This window comes from Schistocerca serialis, chromosome 6, assembly GCF_023864345.2.
Source record: "Schistocerca serialis cubense isolate TAMUIC-IGC-003099 chromosome 6, iqSchSeri2.2, whole genome shotgun sequence".
In the NCBI taxonomy this organism is placed as follows: Eukaryota; Metazoa; Arthropoda; class Insecta; order Orthoptera; family Acrididae; genus Schistocerca; species Schistocerca serialis.
Genome location: NC_064643.1, coordinates 109211288 through 109235663, shown reverse-complemented (window position 1 = coordinate 109235663; position 24376 = coordinate 109211288). Strand labels below are relative to the sequence as shown.

General features: G+C 43.4%; 1 protein-coding gene across 1 annotated transcript in view; it reads left to right on the top strand.

Moving 5' to 3' along the window:
* LOC126484671 (uncharacterized) overlaps positions 1 to 24132 on the top strand; it is a 148622-nt gene extending 124490 nt beyond the window's left edge. Inside the window, exon 6 of the mRNA XM_050108264.1 lies at positions 23836 to 24132. Within this exon, the coding sequence (XP_049964221.1) occupies positions 23836 to 24117 (282 nt within the window). The 3' untranslated portion in view covers positions 24118 to 24132. The remainder of the gene's footprint in view (positions 1 to 23835) is intronic.
* The last annotated feature ends 244 nt before the right edge of the window (positions 24133 to 24376 follow it).

Here is a 24376-nt window from a genome sequence, read left to right as displayed (position 1 = left end):
CTCTGATCCGTAGAACGCCAGTTTTGTTTCTCCTGATGACCACATGCTCCTGAATAGTCCCTGCCCAGAGATCCAAATGGGGGATTATTTTACCTCTGGAATATTTTACCCAAGAGAATGCCATAACCATTTAACAATACAGTAGAGCTGCATGCCCTCGGGAAAAACTACAGCTGTAGTTTTCCCCTGCTTAGAGCTGTTCACAGTACTAGCACAACAAGGCTGTTTTGGTTAATGTTACAAGGCCAGAACAGTCAATCATACAGACTGTTGCCCTTGAAACTATTGGAAAGCCTGCTGCCCCTCTTCAGGAACCACACATTTGCCTGACCTCTCAGCGGATACCTCTCCATGATGGTTGCACCTATGGTACAGCTGTTTCTATCGCTGGACCTCCCCACAAACAACAAGGTCCATGGTTCATAGGGGAAAGGGGCCACATGTGATTAAGATAGACAATACAGAGCCTTTGAGTTCAAGCCTTGGTCCAGCACACAATTTTAATCTGCAAAAAAGTTCCAAAATTAATATATACTGGTGGTTTATCACACACATTTGCCATTTTAGGCATTTCATGAGTTTTAGCTATATCTGTGAGACTATTAAATAGCAGATATTGAAAGATACTTCATCTTCATCACAAATAGCCACACTTTTTGCTGAGTGTCAGGACTGCATGAACACAGTGTCTCCATGCCGAATGGTTATCAGCTTCTTGTACAGCACGCTGAAGAGGTGAACTGGAGATCTTCTTGATTTGACCTATCCACTTGCTTGTTGCTCTTCTCCTTAGTCTCTCACTCTAGATGTTCCCTTCCATGATTATTTTATTTAAATTTTCTCAATCTTCTCTCACAATATGGCCAAAGAACTGGAAAAATTTTTGGTGACATGTGAAGAAAGGTGCCCGACACATTTGTTCCTCTTTCAGTCCATTTTATGCGCAGAAACCTGCACCAAAACTCAAATGCATCAATACACTGCTTGTTTTGGGGCCATGTTTCACACCCACGGAAGAAGATAGAAAACAAAAGTGTTTCAACAAGCTGGACATTTGTGGTGTTCATTATCATTCTCATCTGCCAGATCTTGGTGAGCATCTTCATGGCCACTCACCTTAGTGTGATTTGTCTTCTCATCCAATCTTCAAGGTTTCCCATGTCACTGACGGTTGACCCAAGAGAAATGAAAGAATATGCAACTTCCAGTGCCTTTAATTGACCTGTGGGCTGAACTTGTGCTTCTCAGTCAATTATTATGAATTTGAGGTCTAATCCACATGATGGACTAATGTCCTTTACTTTTGTTAGCAGCTCAGGAAATTCATCTTCACTGCTGCCCAAAAGCAGAGCCTCATCACCAACTAGGAAGTTGTTAAGATTTCTGCTGCCAGTTGAGGTGCCTTTAGTCCAGCCATCAAGAGAATTCATAATTATATGTTTGCGCAGATGTTGTACAGTTGGGGTGATAGAACACAATCCTGTCTAACACATTTTGATACATTAACAAAGTCAGCACTTATCTTCACAGCTGTGAGGTTAGTAGTCTATAGATTTGTGATCTGTGCTGTCAAATTTGGTGGTACCCAAACTCTGCAAGAACCCGCCATGAATCTCCCAGACAACGAAGTCAAAGCCCATCCAGTAGTCAAGGGATCAGATGAAAACAGGAACACAGAACTCTCACAATTTCATGATTTTTTTTTTTTTTTTTTTTTTTTTTTTTTTTTTTTTTTTTTTTGTATATACTGAAAATCTGTTCCTGAGTTCATATTTCTTCAGCAAAATCTGATTGTTCTCTGGATATATGAGACTGAATACTTAAATATTATCAAACTGCAGATATTTAAACAGCTTATTTTCATGCAAAATTCATCACAACTACAATACTTCTTATAAAATATACAAGATCAGTTAACACAACTGGCAATTTTGCATTATAAAAGAATCCACTTCATTTGGAGATGAATTCATTTACAAAGTAAAAAGTGTGGTCCACGAGAAATAACTTCACACTTTCTTTCTTTCTTTGCCAATTTTAGGGTATTTGGAAGGTGGTCATAGAATTGTGGTCCACCATGAAGATCACACTTTGCTTAGGCAGATGTTCTAGCAGTGTTGTTGCAATTTCTGGTTCTCCGATTATGCACAGAGATGCTTTGCTGATATGCATTGGATGTCCCTAAGAATGGTATTCTCTCAGAAAGCATGGAAGGTTAAAAATATTTAGTGTGGAGAAAAGAGGACAACATGTCTCTTTCTGTTGGTTTGGAATGCAATTTGAGTACAGGTTTTTCTCCAGAATATTATCCCACACCTGATAGCAGACTGGAAATGTGCATGTTATACATCCAGTGCTAATTCTGAGGTAGGTACTGGGACTTATCAGGGAAACAGCTGGAAGGTCTGGAAGGAAGGCCAATTTGCATTCACTTTATTTTGCAGAAGATCTCATCCAAGATGTGGTGGTAGGTCTGTCAGCACCTACTGAGAGCAATGGAGTGCAGTCATCTGTAACTTACGCTGGTACCTGTGAGACATGCCACGTGGGTTGAGAGACCATCATGGTTCCTTTAATCTGCTAGCTGTATTGGTGAAGAAAGCTAGTCTTACTCACAGGATGGAAGCACAGCTCACAATTTGCAGCATTTTTCCCAGGACTGATCATTGTCCTCTTGTTTAGAGTCAAGTGCAGGGCTTAAATATAAGACTCAAAAGATTCTGCAACAATCTCGGATGTGGATTGTTATGGTGGCGGATTGGGCAGTAATCTGCATTTTGCGCAAAGATGAATGATGTTTCCACAATGTACATTTATTGCAGCCTCACAGCAGGAAAGTAAGGTCCCACATAAAAAACAGTAACAGAACTGTGCATCCTTGATCTAGTAAGACTGTAGCAAAACCAAAAGTGTTTCATGACCTCAGTCATGATGAGGCCATACAAAGATCATGACATAATCACTGCCACACAACTACACCATAGTATTGGGTCCCAGGGAGAGCAGTGGTGGCTTCTGGGTGGTGTAGCAGAGTGATGTGGCATGGTGCAGAGTGAGCTGAAGTTCCAACAAATGGGATGCTGTAGATGACTAGTGCGAGTGGTCTGGAGCGGAGCTGCAACTGCAACTAGTCGCTGGAGCTTGCACCACAACTAGTTGGGTATGATTCTAGAGATTGAGAAGGTCCAAAGAAGAGCAGCAAGATTCGTGACTGGTACATTTAGCCACTGCGAGAGCATTACAAATCTCCTAGAATGTTTGAAGTGGGACGCACTTGCACGCTAAATGGAAGGGGCTGCTCGCTAAATTCCGAAATCCAATCTTAACCGTAGATGTAGAGCATATATTATTACCACCAACTTCCAAATCACACAATGATCACCATTCAAAGATAAGGGAAATTAGAGCCTGTACTGAGGCATTCAGACAGTCGTTTTTCCCTCATGCAATCCGCGAGTGGAACAGAGGGCAGAAATATTACTTTGGCGCGAATTGTGCCCTCCACCACACACCACTTGGTGGCTAGCGGAGTATATATGTAGATGTAGATGTAGATGTAGAACAACACCACAGTGGAGGAATATCTGTGGGCTCCTGATAACCACGTGACCTGCAGACACAAGGTAGGTGTCAACAGTAGCATGGCCATAGTTGCTGTGCACATTGCTTGTGGACGATGGTTCTGGTCCTTGGTGATGCCTGATAGTGTTGAGCCTGTAAACAGGCACTGAATCCAAACAAGGCATGTATGAATATTGTGAAAAGGAAACTTGCTATTCACCATGCAGCAGTGATGCTGAGTCGCAGATAGGCACAACGAAAAGACTGTCACAAATATAGCTTTCAGCTAGTAAGGTCTTCACCAAAATCAGGCAACACACACAAACATACACATACAGACTCACACAAACCTGCATTTGCATGAGTGTGTATCTGTGTGTGTGTCGTCTAATTTTGACAAAGGCCTTACTTCGTGAAAGCAGTATTTGAGACAGTCTTTTTGTTCTGCTTATCATGGACTCAGCATATCTACCACATGGTGTTCCTTTTCACAATATTGTTACATTCCATCCTGGATTTTCCATTGTTTGATTCATGCCATGTGTTTGTGAGAGACATAATGTCTCTGAAGGAAGAGTACCTGTGGGGGAAGGAGCAGCAACCTGCAGGACGCAGACATCATGCCAAAAACAGAAATGGCCTAGGAGGCAGGTGCCCAGCCCCACATATAATCCATTCCTCCCCACATAGATGGTGCACCCATCGTAAGTGGGGACTCTGCTAGGAAGGAGGCAGGCAGCACATGGGTGTCTGTAAAGAGGCTTGCAATGGAGCTCTGTGAAGGCAACACCAGAAGTGCCAGAACAAGCCATCAGTTGACAGCCAGTGGCAGCCGGGGATGGTGGCTGGACCAGAGCAGAGTAGGGTGAGGACCTGCAGAATGCAAAATGTGTCTGTTGGTGAGTTCACAGTGGAACGAGAAAAGCAGGACACCAGAATGGTGCTGGTGGTGATAGGGCCAGCTGTGACCAGGCTGGTAATAAGAGTCGCTGCATTGAGGTGTACAGTGCTACTCTTGGTAGTGATGGGGCCAGCCACAGTGGAGTCAGGAGGGCTGGCCACAACAGAGTCCATAGTGAAAGAGCAGGCGGCAGCTGGTCTGTTGGATTTGGTGGAGGAAGATGTAGAATGGGAAACGAGTAAAGGAGCATGAGAGAAGTGGGAGAAACTGACTGAAGGGAGGCCAGGGGCACTGGGATGGGTGTCGCCATTATGTATGCATAGAGTACGACAACTAGGCAGTGCAGAAACGTGGAGAAAATGGAAGGTGTGAGGAGCAGGCAGAGGAGACTGACTGCAGGCACATTTGGGCATGGCGGGACCGGACTGTGCATGTAAGAACTCTTGGGAGCACGGAGGCCCATAGGAAGTGCAGACATAAAGGATACCGAGGGAGAGGGAAGTGGGAAGCAGAAAACAAATGCAGAATGAAGGAGAATTTGACGTTGAAAGACGTCAGGTGACACTTCCGTGAGGGAAGCCAGCCATGGCTGCATCCCCCCGGCAAAGTCACAGGAGGATGCAGCATAAGGCTTGCAGCCAGTGAGGGCAGCAGTTGGCGAGGTGACCCTCATGGACCAGTGTCAGGTGGCTTGGCATCACTAGAGCAGGTTGTGCTGGAATTGATAACAGGTGTACTGGTGGCATTGAAGCTGGAGGGGTGGAGGTGGTGCCCGCACCAGCTAGAGAGATTTATGCATCAGCATCAGAAGGGCAGGCAGTTGGTGAGCTGGCAGCAGATAGGCCAGGAACGCTGGAACCAGTGACAGGCTTCAGAACCCGGAACGGCTGCATCTGTGGTGCGGGAACTGGTGGAGACCATGGTGCTGGAACCTGGAACAAAGGAGCCAGAGGTGACTGAGAATGTGGCACGTCTGGAAAAGGAAAACTGAGAGGATCCACCTGGCAGTTTAGAGCAGATAGGGGAAAAGCCCCAGAAGAGAAAGGATGCACAGAAGCATGAGGTCCGTTGTGGGCAGCTTAAAGAGCAATGAGCTGGGAAGAGAGGTCAGCCCAGGATTAAACAATAGAATAAGGTGATAGGTTGAATTCTAGAGCAGAAGAGCACATTTGTGAGAATCCTCAGCAGTGACAAAGGTCACAGAAGACTGTTCCAGTCAGTCAAGGGAGGCGGACCTCAGCTGCATGCTGTCACCAAAAACTGGAGCATCAGGTGCTGTTGAATCAAAGGTGGGAAGGGGAAACAACTGAACAGGTGAGATGCTGCTGCAGGTGGACAGTGATGAGCCATGGTATCAACTTCTTTGATGGGGCCATGGCCGGACAGGCAGGTCTTGGCATGAAGAGCATGGCATTGTGCTACCTGGCCTCAATGTTGTGCTGTGTGGGCTGGAACATGAATGATGGTGCTGAGACAACCAAGAGAAACTGTGGCATGATGGCAACAGTCTGAAGAATGGACAAAAGGGAGGTGACCCCGAGAAGCACCAATTTGGCACCGTGGAAAATAATGCAAAACTGATAATCCTCATAACCACTTTTAAGTTAGTAGATTGGACAGTAATCTGTACTCCATGTAGATGGTTGGTATTTCCACAGATAATCTAACAATGAACATTTACTGCAGCCTCACAAAAGAAAAGTAAGGTTTCACATATACGATAGTAACAGAAATGGTTATCTTTGATCTTGTATGATTGTAGCAAAACCAAAAATATGTTGTGACCTAGGTCATGATGTCATGACTTAGGTTGTTACATAATCATTACTGCACAATTACACAATTGCACTAGGTCCCAGGGAGGGTTTTCATGGCTTCTTGGCAGCATAGCAGAGTAATGTGGCATGGTGCAGAGTCAGCTGAAGCTCCAACACATAGGATGCCATAGATGGCTGGTGTGAGTGGCCTGGAGGAGAACTGTCACTGCAACTAGTTACTGAAGCTTGCACTGTGGCTTAAGTATACCACAGGGGAGAAATATCCATGAACACTTGATGCCATGTGACCCGTGGGTGCAAGATAATCCCTGACAGCAATGCTGCCATTTTTGCTGTGCTCGCTACCTTTGGACGATGTTAGTGGTGGCTGCTAGCACTGAACCTGTAAACAGAATGTTTACTGTCAGTACCAAATCCAAACACTTGATGTATTGGTGTGGTGTGTTAGTGACTCCAAAGGTGGGTGCCTGTGGAAGAAGGAACAGCAACCCGCATGGCACAGACATCGTGCCTGAAACAGGAGTGGCCGAGGATGCAGGGGTCCAGCCCTGCAGATTTCTTGGCCTCCATTATCAGGTGCAGAATATTAGGGTCACTTTGAGTAGGTCAAGTGTGAACCATATACAAGAAATGGCTACTTGGGTGGCAGAGTATGTGTGGTGCGCACATGGGAGCTGTTTTGGTCAGAGAAACCGCTCCCTAGGCTGGATGAGAAATAATGTACCGTATTCAGAGACAGGAGTAGACTGGCCATATTAAGTAAAGAGGAAAACATTTGTGGGTAATATGTGAACAGTGTACAGTAAAACATGCTCAAATTAGCATGTGTATAATTTGGAACTCTGCACAAACCTTACAAGCATTTCAGTTCTGACGCATTCAGTGCACTTTTATATGCTGATTTTTTTGTACAAAGCAGAACGTGCCTAATGCAAAAATGGATAGCAAATCTTAGAACATTCTTAATAATTCATTGCTTAACGTGAAAAAGAGCCTATATAGTACTACTGTATTACAGTTCATTAGTTATTCATGACTCTACAAGGATGTTACTTTCAACACCTCTGTTAAGCAGTGCAAAACCAAAAAAAGAGGTCCAGCACAGTGCAGTATTGCTGGTGTGGACTTAAAACTATGCTGCTCTGTGCAACGACGAATAAGTTATGCTCAGTGTCGGTACAGTACATCAAAGGAAATGGTTCATTCGTCAGCACTCTGTTTGTCGGCTTTCTTGTTTTCCTCATTATTGACACTCGCCAGTGCACACAGGAACATTGTTGCATATCTACCAGCACTCTGCTGCAGTGTGCACAGTGAAAGAGGCAGGTATTGTTCCAATAAACAATGGTTTTACCCGGCAAGGTCATTATTTTCTGCCAGTTTCAGTTGACTAGTAGCACTTTAAGAGATACAGTAACATGATGTCGAACAAACAGTATGTTTCAAATGTGGTAAAACACAAATTTATGAGACTTTAAGAAACAAGGATAAGATTCGGGATGAACAGATGAAAGGGAATGGGCAGATGGAAAGAAAAGCAAAGAAGACCGGAAATGAAGAAATTAGTGAAACAGTGTTGAAATGGTTCGTAAGAGCACAGACAAAAAGTTTACCTTTATCTGGATGCATGTTCCAGAGTGAGGATCTGAAAGTTGCTAAAGAGCTTGGAATTACTGAGTTTAAGGCACCCACAGGATGGCCGGACAGTTTCAAAGTTAGGCACAACATCATGTGGAATGAAGTGTGTGGGGAAGCTAAGGATGTGCAGGAAAGTGTAGCAACAGAATGGAAGACAATAGTGTCCAGCATAATTGTGAATTATGGCCCGAAAGATGTGTTCAGTGCCGATGAAAAAGGACTGTTTTATCATGTGCCGCCTTCAGAATCACTAGCAGTTCGAGGTGAATAGTGCACCGGTGGAAAAATTTCCAGGGAAAGACTCTCTGTACTGCTGTGTGGACACATGTTAGGTGAAATGGAGAAGCCACTGGTGATTGAAAAGGCAGCAAAACTGCATTGTTTCAAAAACATAGATGTCAGTAAGCTTCCAGTCACATGGTGAAGCAATAAAAAGGCATGGGAGGAGATTGGTCTTATGAAAGAATGGCTGGGCTCTCTCAATGCCAGAATGAAAAAAGGAAATTGCCAAGTTCTCCTTTCCCTAGGCAATGCAACCTGCCATCTGAAAGTAACATTATCAAACGTGAAATTGGCTTTGTTCCCTCCAGGTTCAACCAGCCTCACACAACCCATGGACCAGGGGTTATTTCCACATTCAAGTGTCATTATAGGCAGTTACTGATGCAATCTCTCATTCTTAATGTTGAAGAAGCCAAAGGTGCATTTGCTCTTGCAAGGTCAGTTACTGTCCTGGATGCAGTAAATTGGATTGGCTTGGCAGTAAAGGAAATAAAACCCAAAGCTGTCACCAAGTTCTTCAGCAAAGTGGGGTTTGGGAATCAAGAACAAGACACTTATGCAGCTATCAAAGTTCCAGAAGATGCAGCTGCAATTGCTGAATTAATGAAAATGCAAAACATTTCATGTAGTGCAGATGATTACGTTCAAAGTGATGACTTTTTGTCAACTCACTCCACTTTCACTTCAGCAACAGATTTAACAGAAATCCGCAACACAGAGGATGATGGAGAAGAAACAAAGGAAGAAGAAGAGGGCAAAATTAATATGCCTGAATAACCCATTGCATGCATAAATGATGTTATGCAATTTGCAGCACGTACAAATTCTCCCAACTTGTTGGAACTATTGTATGGTGGAAAAAATTGCCTAGAAAAAAAATTTTGAAAAGAAAGTTAAAACAAGTTTCCCTCCTTGATATGTAGTGAAAAAAGTGAAATATAAATGAAATAAACATGGGAATAATATGTATGTACATACAATAATAAACAAATTTGAAGTTCGAGGAAAAATATAGAAATATGTTATTTACCAATTAGTGTAATAGTTCAGTGTTCTGTTGTCCAATATACAATAAATGAATATCTACTGTGCTGGAGTGAAGGTACATAAATTCAGTATATGCATAATTAAAATTTTATACTGTATTTTTGTGCATGATACATGACAAATTTTACATAGCCCAGTGAGTTTTGTGTAATTCAGAAACTTGTCCAATTTGGAAAATTATTTTAGTCCCAGGTAATTCTGTTTTGAGCAAGTTTTACTGTATTAGTCAACTGTAGGAACATCCATGGTGATTGCATCCCAAAATTAATCTCAGTTGTAAATGGCAATAACACTCACATGGCCTTAGGAATCGACAGCTTGCTGAAACCAGACATTAATAGCAGTGTAATCTTAGATTCCTATTGAAGTATATATCTGAAGGAAAGGATTGACACAAATGATGGTACCACATTTATTGCCTCAAGAAGCTTGTTATTATTTTGTAAGGATATTACAGATTGTAAAAGCAACATAATCTGGCCAGAGATAAGTATCAAAAGTAGGTCTGACTTTGTAAGTGGATGATGCCCTTATAGACTGCCTAGCCTGTAGCTGGAATGGCAAAAGAGTGCTTCAGAGAAAACATGAATATTTCATACGAATTTCCTGATTGTGGCACAGTAACAGAAGGAGACCCAATTGGTCTGCTAAAGACTGGGAGACATGCCAGAATACTCAAAATGTCTTATATGAAAATTCCTTGAGCCTTTATTAGATAAATGACTTCCAAGGATAGCACCTATGATCTACCAGTGACAAACAGATCTAATCTTTCCAGTTCAAGTAACATAAAGGAGAGCAGCATCAGTGACCATAGGCCTATTATGGTTTCATTTGTTATAGGTGTTAAGAAATGAAGGAAAATATTACATCTTAGCAGATGCTGAGAAAATGATTGCAGATTGCCTACACAGTCAACATGAAACAGATATCTCTGGGGCTGTAAATGTAAAGTATCAGTAGGTAAAACCCAAATCTATGAAAGACTCACTGTGGGTTGATATCCATGTCAGAAAATTTCTACAAAAGCGAAGAGAACTTTATGAAAAATTTAAATAAGGCCAGGGCATTGTTAAAAAACAAATGTTGAGTGAAGCCAATATAACAGTAAGGATCACAGCGAGAGAAAAGTTAGGTGAATTCTAAGAAAAAATTCTGCATAGTGAACTGATGAAAAATCCTAGAAGTTTGTATCCTATGTAAATTCACAAAACTTATCAAAGTCATATATGCAGTCAATCAATGATTGCATTGCTACTGAAAAGGACAATGACACAGAGGGGCTTGAACTTCTGGATTCTGTCTTGCAAAATTGTTTCACTGTGGAAGATGATACTATAGTCCCTCTTATCATTCATTTAATAGATACTGAAATGCCAGATTTGAGAAAATAATTTCATTATAGAAAATCAACTACAATTGATGGGATACCTATATGATTTCCTACCAAATAGATGAAGGAACTTGCTCTCCTCCTAGCAGCAATTTATTGTTACCAAAGCAATAAAGAATTCTAGTTTATTGAAGAAAGGCACCAGTCATGAACCAACTGTGGATAAACAGATAAAAAACATACTATTATTTGTTTGTGCAGTTGATACTCAATCACTGAAAACAGTTACAGCCATAAAATGTAGAGGTGTATGTGCACATGGTGACTTAAACTGTAACAATCACATAAAACTAGCTGCAGAAAAGGAAAAAACAAGACTGAAGTTAATTGAAAGCCTCCTGAGGAAATATGTTTCACATAATAAAATAATAATCTAATAACAATGGAACATTGTAATGTGGTAGTGGGGGAAGGCATTTAAGACAGTGTTATGGGGGAATAATGAAAGGTAGGCCAAAGTTTAAGAGTACATTTTAAAAGAATCAATGTGCATATAAGTGGAATATTAAAGTAATGAGGAATGAAATCAAACAATGGAAAATCCAGGATGGAATGTAACAGCACTGTGAAAAGGAAAGTTGCTTCTCACCATAACTGAGATGCTGAGCCACAGGCGGGCACAATGAAAAGACTGTCACTAATATAGCTTTTGGCCAATAAGGCCTTCATCAAAATTAGACAACAAACACATGAGTGTGCATGTGTGTGTCTGGTGAGCAAGGTGAATGATGCTCTCCGCAGTTGACACACATGGGAGGCGGGGCACATGAAGTATTGGGATGCGGTGGGCATCCGCAATCTCGACATGTGAGGCTGTAAGTACAGTGGGAAGACATATGGCCAAACTTCCAGCACTTAAAGCACTGCATTGGGAGAGGGATATAGGGCCTGACATCACATCGGTAGACCATCAACTTGACCTTCTCAGGCAATGTATCACCCTCAAAGGCCAAGATGAAGGCACCGGTGGCAACCTGATTATCCCTCGGGCCCCAATGGATGTGCTGGACGAAATGAACACCTCGCCACTCTAAATTTGTGCACAGCTTGTCATCAGACTGCGAAAGAAGGTCCCTGTGGAAGATAATATCCTGGACCATATTTAAGCTCTTATGGGGTGTGATTGTAACAGAAACATCCTCCAACTTGTCACAAGTGAATAATGCCCATGACTAGGCAGAGGATGCTGTTTTTATCAAAAGTGGCCCAGAGCACATTTTGGACAAGCCCTCCACCTCCCCAAACTTGTGCTCTAAATGCTCTACAAAAAACTGATGCTTCATCGTCATGAAAGACTCCCCATCTGCTCTCGTACATACTAAATATCAGGGCAAGTAAGTTCCACTGCCAGCCTTAGCCACTTGTTCCTCCCATAGTGTGGCCAGGGAGGGGAATGATTTGGGGTCATACTTCTGTGCGTTAACCTGAGCCCTGGAATGCTTAGATACTGCTGGTGGTTGGCCACCAGCAAGAGATGATGTACCATGCTTCATTGCGGGTCATCAATCCTGATGCCCCCCACTCCAACCAAGGGCCCTTCCCACGGGTGCCACCAAGCCTCAGTAAGGGCCATCTGGCAGGATGGCCATTGCCAGGAGTCCTGATGCCCCAGGGTGACAGGAATCTCCTAGTGGGAAGGATGACACCTACCAGTGGCTGAAGTGCTCGGAAGCAGCTGGTTGTAGGGCTTCATGATCCTCCTCAGACCTGGAGACTGAATCTGTGAAGCCCTCCAAGCCAGGGAAACTAAAGTAGCAGTGGGAGAAGTCAAAAAATAAGACTCTGAAGACCAAGGGAATTGCGGTGGCATGGCACCCCCACCACCACTGCATCTGAGGATGAGGTGGAGATTCTGGCGTCCACTGAGGACCTAGATCTCGCCTCTGCCTCAGACGCAATGGTTCTAGATTCAGGCTCTCCTTTGGTGGAGGTAGATGAGCCAGTGGTGTAATCTGCCTCCTTGGTCCCTTCACACCTTTTTCTGCTATGGACGATATTCTTCAGTGGAATTGCAGCGGTTTTTTTCACCACCTTGCTGAGCTCCGACATCTTCTCAGCCTTCCCCCTTTCCTCTGCATTGCGCTCCAGGAAACTTGATTTCCAACAATGTGTGTACCCCCCCCCCTTCCATGGCTATTGGGGTTATTATAAGAATCGGGCAGCTTATGAGAGGGTATCTGGTGGAGTCTGCATCTACATATGAACTCTCTTTACAGCGAGTGTGTACCTCTTCAAACACCTTTAGAGGCTGTTGCTGGTAGGGTGTGGGTGCCTCAGGCTGTTATTGTCTGCAGTTTCTATCTTTCACCAGATGGTGATGTCTAACAGCATGTATTGGCTGTGCTGGTAGCCCAACTGCTGCCACCTTTTCTGGTACTGGGCGACTTTAGCTCCCATAACCCTCTGTGAGGCGGATTGGTGGCAACAGGCTGTGGCACTGTTGTTGAGCAAGTTTTGGCACAGCTCGACCTTTCTCTCTTGCATAATGGTGCCTCCACACATTTCAGTGTGGCGCATGGCATGTACTCAGCCATCGACTTTTTGGACTGCAGCCATGGCCTTCTACCATCTGTCCACTGGCAAGTGCATGGTGATTTGTGTGGTAGTGGCCACTCTTTGATCTTTCTGTCACTGCCACAGCATCACTCTTCTAGGCACCTCCCCAGATGGGCTTTGAATAAGGCTGTTCGCCTCCATTGCCACTATTGAGCCTCTTTCTCACGACGCCATTGATGAGGTGGTTCACTTGATCACCACTGGCATTGTTTCTGCAGTGGAATCTGCCATTCACTGTTCTTCCGGGTGCCCTTGGTGAAGGGCTGTGCCTTGGTAGTCCCCTGAGATCGCTGAGGCCATTAGAGATCGCAGGCGGGCCCTCCAATGTCATAAGCGGCTCCCATCACTGGAACATCTCATTGCCTTTAAGCGGATCTGCTTCCAAGGCCACAGCATTATTCGCCAACGGAAGCAGGAGTGCTGGGAATGGTATGTCTCCACCATTGGCATCCGTACCATTCCATCGCAGGTTTGGGCTAAGATTAGGTGGCTATATGGATATCAGACCCCCTTCAGTGTACCTGTGCTTTTCCTGAATGGAACAGTCTGTACTGTCTCCAACACAATTGCAGAACTCTTAGGAGAGCATTATGCTCAGAGTTCTGCTTCTATCCATTACCCGCTGGCCTTCTGCTTCCTGAAAGAGTGGTTGGAAAGTAGGAGCCCTTCATTCCATACACACCATCCCAAATCGTACAATGTTCCATTCAGTGTGTAGGAATTCCAAAGTACCCTAGCTGCTTGCCCTGAGATGGCTCCTGGGCTGGATTGCATCCACTACCAGATGCTAAAACATCTCTCAGTTATTTACCTGTAATGCCTCCTAGACCTTTTCAACCGTATCTGGGCAGAGGGTGAGTTCTCATCACAATGGCGGGAAAGCCTCATCATCCCAGTGTTGAAACCTGGCAAGAGCCCCCTGGACACCTACCACCCCATTAGCCTCACCAACATTATGTGCAAGTTGCTCGAACGCATGGTGAGCCAGAGGTTGATTTGTCAGTAATCTCAGGGCCTTCTGGCTTGTCTCAGGGTGGGTTCCGTAAGGGCCACTCTGCCACTAATAATCTGGTCTGCCTCCAGTCTGCCATCTGTATGGCATTTGCCCACCGTCAGCACCTGGTTGCCATCTTTTTTGACATGCAGAAGGTGTACGATACAACATGGCGACATCACATCCTCACCACACTTCATGGGTGGGCTCTTACGGGCTCGCTCCCAATTTTTATTCAAAATTTTCTGTCACTTCATTCCTTCCGCATGCAAGTTGGTCCCTCCCAGAGTTCCTCCCATGTCCACAAGAATGGGGTCCTGCAGGGTCCTACCTTGAGTATCTGCCTCTATCTAGTTGCTATCAATGGGCTTGCTGCAGCTGTGGGAATGTCCATGTCAGCTTCTTTATATGCTGATGGTTTTTACCTGTACTACAGCTCCACTGTCATTGCAGGTGCTGAACGGCAGATGCAGGGCACTTTCCATAAGGCACAGTCTTGGGCCGTGACATACAGTTTCCAGTTTTAGGCTGCCAAGACTTGTGTTATGCATTTCTGCCGACGTCACACTGTTCACCCTGAGCCACAGCTTTATCTTGATGATGAATTTCTTGCTGTGGTGGAGATGAATCGGTTTTTGGGATTGCTTTTTGATACCCGGTTGACTTGGCTCCCTCATAGTTGGCAGCTTAAACAAACATGCTGGCAGCATCTTAACACTCTTCATTGCTTGAGTCACACCAGCTGGGGTGCTGATCGGTCTACCCTTCTCTCCCTGTATCAGGTGTTGATTCAGTCCCATCTCCATTATTGGAGCCTGGCTTACGGTTCGGCATCACTTTCCGCATTGCAGTTGCTTGACCCCATACTTCACTGTGGGATCCGACTTGCAACTGGAGCTTTCTGCATGAGCCCTGTAAATGGCCTACTTGTGGAGGCTGGTGTCCCTCCATTGCAGATCTGGTGCCAGTGACTGCTGGCCACTTATGCTGCACATGTTTGTAGCTTGTCTGAGCATCTGAATTACTGTATCCTGTTCCCCAACTCGGTCATCCATCTTCCAGAACGGCGGCATCGGTCAGGGTGTACAATCGCAGTTTGTGTCCGGGCTCTTCTCTCTGGGCTTGAGCTTTTCCTACTTCCACCTCTTTTCTGGGAACCATCTACATCTACCCCAATGGTGTGTGCCCCATCCGTGCCTTCAGCTGGATTTGGCACAAGGCCGAAAAGATTCAGTCCCTCCTGAAGCCCTCCACCGATGCTTTCTTTCCATCCTTGCTGCGTTTCCCGGCTCTGCCGTAGTCCATACCGACAGTTTGATAGTTGCTGGTTGAGTTGGATATGCTTTTACTCTTGGGGAACAATCTGAACAATGCTCATTGCTGGATGGCTGTAGTGTTTGCACTGCAGAGCTCATCGCCATCTCTCACACTCTAGGTATACCTGCTCCTGCTCAGGTGAGTCCTTCATTATCTGTAGTGACTCCCTGAGCGGTTTATGAGCTATTGACCAGTGTTTTCCATGCTCTCATCTGCTGATGGCTATTCTAGGAGTCCCTCCATACTGGATGAGGATGAACAGTCCAATGAAGTTTAATGAGCTCCTCTTAGGTGCACAAACTTGTGTGAGATCTTCCATTGTCATGGAGAAGGAGACATTCATTTGAATTTCTGTGGTGATGAACATATTGAAGTCATTTCTTCAATTTCCTGGGGGTAGTGCAGTACACTTCACAGTTTATCATTACACCATGAGGGAGGGCATCAAATGGAATAACCCCTTCAGAGTCTCAGGAGGCCGTTGTCATGACTTTTCCAGCTGTGGTGTGGCACCACTTTGCAGACTTCCATTTTGTTTCCTGTTCGAAGTGATGTATCCACGTTCCATTGCCTTTGACAATGTTTGACAAAAATTTTCATGATAAGACTGGTAATGTGCAAGTAATTCCACACAGATGGTCCTTCATTGCTCTTAATTGTCTTCTGTTATGTGGCAAGGAACCCAGCAGGCACTCGCCTTTGAGTACCCCAACTGGTGGACGGATGTGTCAGCACTACCAACAGAGATGTCCAGTTGTGCAGCAAGGGGGTTGATAGTGATTGGCCAGTCACCTGAAATGAGAGTGTCCACATGTTCCAACATTGTAGGAGTCACAGCTGTGTGGGGCTGGCTGGCGTGTGGAAGATCAGACAGGTTTCCATGTGACCTTGTTGCAATGATGAGACAGCACATCCAGGGACACACCATTCTTTTGTTAGCTGCCAGATCTTCATAGACATTCTGCAAGCACATATGAACATCTGTGATGCTCTGGTTTTCCACCAGATAAAACTCAATGACAGGTCTCTGACTGGAATGCATCTCTGTTACAGATGCCATCTTGAAGGCTACGTATAGTGCTGCCACCTGTTGGAACTTCATGAACCTATAGGGCTGAAGCACGAATATTCCACAATATCCCACAGCAAATTCTCCATTATTTCAATTGAAATTGGCCTAGAAAAATATGTGTTGAAATACTTATTGAACGCCCTTCATACCTTCTCTTGAAACTGAAAGATTGTTGGGGCAGTCTGGATTGGGATGTAAAAAGAAACTGCTTGACTTCCTTTGTTCTCCCTATACCTGTCTCTGGATCTCTGATTTGTTGACTCAGCCAATACATGTGTTCTGTCAAATTAGAATACACGCTGAAAATCTTAAAAAGTGTGGAATAATAGCCACACTACTGCATCGCATTCCATTTTATCCATTTCAGTGAAACACATGCAGCACAGCTATCTTAGAAAGCCATATAAAAATCCTCTAGGCTTTGGCTAAGCTGTTTTTCCACAGTATCTTTTCCTGCAGCAGTGCTATTCCAACAAAGTATGCAGGAGTACTTCTGTGGAGATTGGAAGGTAGGAGATAAATACTGGCAGAAACGAAACTGTAAGGGCAAGATCATGAGTCATGCCTTTAGAAGGCAGGGTTCCATGTTCAAGTCCCAGCCCGGCACACAGTTTTGATTTGCCAGTATGTTTCAGGAACAAAAATGCAAAAATGTAGCTGAGTTTTTGCACAATCCATTTGAGAACTATGACACACACACACACACACACACACACACACACACACAGGTTGACTGGACTGGACTGAGGGTTGTGTCGGGTGGAGTGCATGAGAGGAGAAAGGAGATGGGGGGAGAGAGGGGTGGAGGGAAGGATGGTTGCGTACTGTTTAAGAGTGGAAGCAAGGGAATGGTACAGGAGTGTGGTGCTGTTGAGTTCATTATGGCACAGATAGAATGTCGATGCGGCATTGACACCTTCCATATTGTTACTATGAGTCTTGTCAGGAATTAACCATATTTGTGCTGCTGTCTTGTTAACATTGTAAAAATACTGACTCATTCCATATCCTTGAAACTCCATTGCTATTAGGATCAACGGAACTCACAAAAAAATAAAATAAAATAAAATATGTCTGTTTGACTGCTCTGCAGTGGGTGGCAGAGGGTTCATTGAACCACCTTCAGACTTTTTCTCAACTGTCCCACTCCCAAACAGCATACAGAAAAATGAACAGTTAAATCTTTCTGTGCAATCTCTGATTTCTCTTGTTTTATTACGATGATCATTTCTCCATTTCTCTTTTGCTTTTGGAGGAGAAAGTTGATGATTAAGATTTCTTGAAAAGAGCTCACTGCAATTAAAACTCCTTTGCTTTAATGATACCCACCCCGTCTTGCATATGATATCCCTGGCACTCTCTACCCTATTTTGCAATAATACAAAGCATGTTACTCTTCTTTGAACTTTTTCAATGCCCTCTCTTAATCCTATCTGGCAACAGCCCCACACCACATAGCAGTACTTCTGAAGAGGCCAGTTAAGCATTATCTCCTTAGCACATCTGTTGCATCTTCTAAGTGTTCTGCGAATAAAACGCAGTCTTTGGTTCACCTTCCCAACATATGCTCTGTGATCATTCCAGTTTAAGTTGTTCATAATGGTAATCTCTAGGTATTTAGGTGAACTGACGGCCTTTAGATTTGTGCACTTTATGATATAATTGAAATTAAATGAATTCCTTCTAGTACTCATGTGGGTAACCTCACACTTTTCATAATTTAGAGTCAACTGTCACTTTTCACCCCAGAAAGCTATCTTGTCCAAATCATTTTGTGATTGGTTTTCATCTTCTGATAACTTTACTAATGCCAGATATCACTTCTGTTTTACTTGATGCCTTTCCATCAATTACTATGGACTGTGACCTTTCTGACAGGAAATCATGAAACCAATTGCACAACTGAGATGATACTCAATAGCCATGCAGTTTGATTATGAGGAATGGTGTCAAAAATATCCTGTAAATCTAGAAAGATGGAATCAATTTGATATGCCCTGCCAATAGCACTCATTACTTCATATAGTAGAGAGGTAGTTTTCAAGTGTTTTACAAGAATGATACTTTTCTGAACCTGTGCTGACTGTGTGTCGATAGATCATTTTGTTTGAAGTAATTCTTAATGTGTGGACGTAGTATATGTACCAAAATTCTTCTGCAAATTGATGTCAGTAATAAGGATCTGTAATTCACTGGAATACTCCTATTTCCTCTCCTGAGTATTGGTGTCATCTGTGCAACTCTCCAGTCCTTAGGTACAGATATTTTGTTGAGTGAGTGGGTGTATATGATTGCCAGGTATGAAGCTATTAATCACCATATGATAAAGTGGAGTAGTCAATTGGGAGAGACAGCTGGAGCATAGGAAGACGGTGACACTCGAGAAGAACATGTAAGAATAGATTGTTGGAATGAAGTGGTCAACATAGAACCATAGTTAGAGATGGGCCTGGACATGGGTGTCTGCAGAAATTCACCCAGGTGGCAGGAGAGGGACTCCAAAATTTGAATTTTTATATAAATTAATTGGTCAGTTTTGAGATGTGTCATGCCACAAGCCACATATTCCAAATGAGAGGTTTAGCAAAATCAGGGAAATCACGTCTAAAAGTGTCTGAGAATTATATGGTGTTTAAAAGCTCTCTACTCCAGATAATTGGGGGGGGGGGGGGGGCAACATAGAGAATATTAAAGCCTTTTATGTTGGCATGATTATCAACCAGCTGTCTACCAGGATGAAGGCCACCCTCAAACTGTTGTCAAGAACGAAGTTGACCACACAGTGGCACAACATGCAGCTACGCAAAACATGCTCAGTTTCAGTGGCTGCTTCACAACTTGAGCCCTCTGGATCCTTCCCTCAGCTACCAGCTTCTGTGAACTATGCAGTTGGGTATTATTCCTACAACACATCCCTGGCTCCTGTAATCATCCTGGTCTCATTCTCAGGTAACCACTGACCCTGCACCCTCCAACCAACAGTTTCACCTTCTTCCGTCCTGTCACCATCCCCTAATTCATGTCCCCATGTCACTTTCAGCACTTTCAGTATGGGCTATTTCCCACCAGCTGCTACAATTGTGCCAACTTACCTCCCTCCCGCATTCCTATCCAGCAAACTGGCCACCTCCCTCCATGCTCCATGTCCTAGTCCCTCTCCCTGCCACATGCCTCCCTCTTCCTCCACCCTTCCCACTCTGCACTACCCCACCACAACCAGTTCACCTGGTGCGTGTGTGTGTGTGTGTGTGTGTGTGTGTGTGTGTGTGTTTTATTTTACTTTATTTTACTCTAGCTCTCAAAGGATAAAATCTGAAATCTAGCAGGGTTTCTTCCTTTTGTGTATGCCTATCAAAAAATCAATGCTTCTGCTTTTCAGTGAGTGACCTCTTTTAATCCTAAAGTATTTACTTTCTGGAAATCTAGGAATATGGAGCCTGTCTTTTGCCCTTTGTACATGGTTTACAGGATTTCACATAGGAAAAGGGCATACTGAGTTTAGAACAAGCGATGCTTGTTAAATTCATGTGAATTTCTGGACAGAGCCTTTTCTGTCTCAAGGAAATTTAATATATGATGATGATGTTTGGATTGTGGGGTGCTCAACTACACGGTTATCAGCACCCGTACAAATTCCCAATCTTTTCTCAGTCCAATCTTGCCATTTGCGTGAATGATGACAAAATGATGAGGACAACACAAACACCCAGTCATCTAAATTTAATATATTCAAGTTAGAATATGCTCAAGCATTCTGCAGCAAACCAGTGTTAAGATTATTGGTCTGCAATTTTTAAGATCTTTTATTTTACCCATTTTATTTATGGGAGCCACCTGCATTTTTTTTTTTAGTTTCTTGATACTTTGCACTGGGTGAGAGATTCAAGGTGAATGCAAACTAAGTAAGTAGCCAATGCCAAAGAGTAAAATATGGCAAATTATTTGTTTTAAACTCTTTCAGTTGCTTTCCAACACCAAGGTTGGCTGTTTCTGTGTCCTCCTTACGGGAGTTTGTCAGTGGTCAAACAATGGTATATGTATGAACCTCCTGTGTGAATGATTTTTAAATGTAGAATTTAAAACATCCCTTTGCTGTATTCTGTTGTTGTATGAGACTGGTTGATGAGACATTTGACTAGAGGCCTTCAACCCACTTAGTGGTTTTATGTAAGACCAGAATTTTAGTGGGTTATTGGCAAGATTGTTGGCTAACATATGATGATGAAGTTGTTGTACACTTCATGGTTGAATCTTTTTATGTATGCTCAAATTTCTACTAATTTTTGTCTGTTAGTATCTCTGCATTTTTAACAAAAAGTGCAATATTCTCTATATCTCAGAATTTTTTGAATTTTGTTATTAAACCACCATGGTTCTTTTTCATCCTTAATCCACTTGCTTGACACATTCTTCTCCGGTGCATGATTTAGAATCAGTTTAAACTTTGCCCATAAATCTTCTACATCTGTCATATTGCAACTAAATTTTGGCCATTCACAGTCTAAGTAGGATGCTAACAATTCAGTAGCTGCTTGTTCCAGAACAAAAACTCTCCCAACCTTCTCAATTGATTATTAACTTTCATTATGATTGTCACTATGGTGACTTCATTATCACTAATCCCTGTCTCTATACTAAAATCATCAGTGAGGTCAGAGCTTTTTGTAGCTACAGGATTTAAAATATTTCCATTGTCTGTGGGGTGGTTGAACTAGCTTCTCAGGACAGTCTTCAGAGAATATTTTTAGAAGCACTTCACAAGACTGACTGTCCATACCACTTGCAGTGAACCCATAGACATCCCAATCTAACCTCAGTAAGTTAAAGTTGCCTCCAACTAATACTGATGATTGGAGTACTTCTGTACTATTGAGCCAGACTTTCTTTGAATGATTCTACAACTGGTACATAGGAGTTGCATGGCCAGTAAAAACACCTAGGTCAGTTACTTATGTTCAGATAACTTCACAATCAGATTCAATTTCGACCTTGATAGACATAATATTTTTGTCAGTAGTAATGACCACTGCCCCTCCTATGATGTCTGACCTTGTTTCATTAAATATTTTGTAGCTTTCTACTTAAGGTTTCATACAGCTCTCATTTCTGAGTATAATTTGAGTGTGACAGCTTTCTTCCATGGTGATAAATTCAGGGGATTTGTTACAAATGGTTTACCAATTACTATTAAAATTATGACATTTGAATTGTCTTTACTTTGTACATAATCTGTTTTTGCTCTTTGCATATCAACTGGTTAATGTTCATTAGAGGACCCCAGGCCATCACCTAGCATTAAAAAAAAAGTGTATTCCACAAGTACTTCTGCTACCATAGTATCTGCTTCTTCTGCATAGTGCACCCCCAACTAAGGGGAATCCTACAATTCTCCAACACATAATGCTGGTCCATAAATCTGCAGCTAAGACCATCATAGAATCAGTGAAGCCTCTGGCTGAGACCTTCCACTCTATTCAAAAAGGACTGTGACCAATTCTGGGTACAATAATGCAAATTGTAAGCTCTGGTTGCACCATGTGAGCAGGGCGATCAGTCTTTACCACTCTGTCAACTGCCTGTACAAACTGAGTATGGCCTCAAAATTGAAGCAACAGACATGATTGGTGCCAACATGTGCTGCAACTTGCAGATGACTGCACACTGCACCCTTGATAGCCACAGGCAGGGCCTGCTCCATATCTTGGATAAGGCCCCCTGTTCCCCACCAACCCCTTCCAACAGACATACTGAGCACACTTGTGACTTACTCCCAGCTCTGGGAACATGCTGTTTCCTGATGGGGCTCCATAATGTGCCTAACTTTGTAGCCCTGATTACTAGCGAATCCCTCCCCAAGTGTGCCTCTAGTGCATGGGTTATAACCTGCCAATCACCCTGACCCTGAGATGGGCATGGTTTACTGAGAGGGGAGGGGGCGGGGAGGGGGGGGAGAGAGAGAGAGAGAGAGGGGGGGGGGCAGGAGGGTGGGAAGGGAAGGGAAGGGAGGGAGGAGAAAAGGAGGAGAATGAAGACAAAAAGCAAAAGCAATAAAAAAAGTTGTGGGACATAATAAATAGAAAGTATAATAAATGAAAAGGAGAGGTGGGAATGTGTTAATACAGGTTAAGCCAAGGAGGGTGTCAGGATGCAAGAATGTGCTGGAGGGCAGGTACCCATCTCCAGAGTTCAGCAAAATGAGTATCAGGTGGGAAGATGCAAACAGCCTTTGGGGTGTAGCAGTAGCAGGCACTCAGGTCCCTTGAGTCGTGCTTTGGAGCATGTTGAGCAACTGGGTACAGGGTGTCCCCAAGATAGATAGTTCTTCTCTGCCTATAAATGGACTCAGCCAGTTCAGTGATGGTCATTTCTACTTAAAATCCTTTGCAGTAGAAGCACGTTAGTTGATAAATAATGTGTATAGTTTTGCAAATTGCTCTGCCTTTGCTCCCCCACCCCCTCTTTCTCTCTCTTCTTCCCCCCCCCCCCTCCCCCCCCCCCCCTTCTCCCCTGGCCACAGTTCTTCAGTGTGCTATTCGTATCTCTTCCTCTTAATCCAGTTTTACTTCTCCTCTGTTCTCATCACTTGTCTCTGACAGCCCCCTCCCTTCCCCTGCTCTTTTATCTTTGTCTTTCTTCATCCTCATAACAGGTTTGATTTTCCTTGTAAGCGTAATTGCAATGTAATACGGTACAGGCCTAGAATAAATTATACGTATAACTATAATTTGCTAACTCCAAGTTATTAGATATACTGCTGACAGTCACACATAAAAGTACATTTACTATCTTAGCTTTTGTGACTAATAGTTTCTTCATCAAGGGGAAGAGAGGGTTAAGTTGGGAAAGTTCAATAGGGAAGGGATCACTCAGACCCAGGATGAGAGAGACCCATCTATTGTGATGATACAGGGAGGCTCCAGCAGCTAGATCCTTACTTTTGGACCTTCCGCAACCTATCTATTTCTTTTCCCTGAGGTATAAACTATTAGAGTATGTACCTTTATATTGGGTCTATTGGCAGTAATCCAATTTTGCCTAAGGAATTCTTTCTCAAAATTTAATAGTTTTCTGGAGTGAATTTTCTTTTGATACAGTTATTAGACACAGTAATCTATACTTGCAATACAAATTCTAACTTCTTGCATACAATGCACGTTTTTTGTGAGTCCAGTTAACATTACAATTACAATGTGGTTTTAAAATTATGGAAGGTATTTTCATCATGTACATGTTGTCATTAATGCAAAAGTGATGTTAATAGATTGTTGATACAGTGCTTAATTATGTTCTTCACAGGCACTGGGATATGTCTGTGCCCTGGAAGCGCTCTTCCTGTCCATCATCACCCGCTGCAGGTCGCCTCCCTACAGGCCTGTGGACGAAGATCCCAGCCAGGTGACTGCCCTGCAGGAAAGACCGACCTCTCCTGCAAGGCTGGTACCATCACCCCCACCATCACCTCACTGGGCAGAACCTTCCACGTCTGGTCTGCCCGGACCCTCACCGGCACCCGTCGACGATGACAGAGTTCGACCGTGCTCATCCAAATATTTGGACATGTACTCTGTCACACGATAGCAATCACGAGCAGCAGATCTGTAGGCAGCAAGGAACATAGGTAATTACTATGGTGCAGATCTGTTTCGTCGTTACTGAGGTAGTACAATCCAGCCAACTTTAATGAAATTGCTGTTTTGAAGTGTCAACGATGTGGCATTTCAAGTTGGAGGCATAATTATGTTGAGTATCAAGGTTGCTTTTCTTCTGTGAAAATAACTGTACTGTGTTGTGTTTTTACAGGGAAAAATGTGCAAATGTGAACTATACTTGCATTATT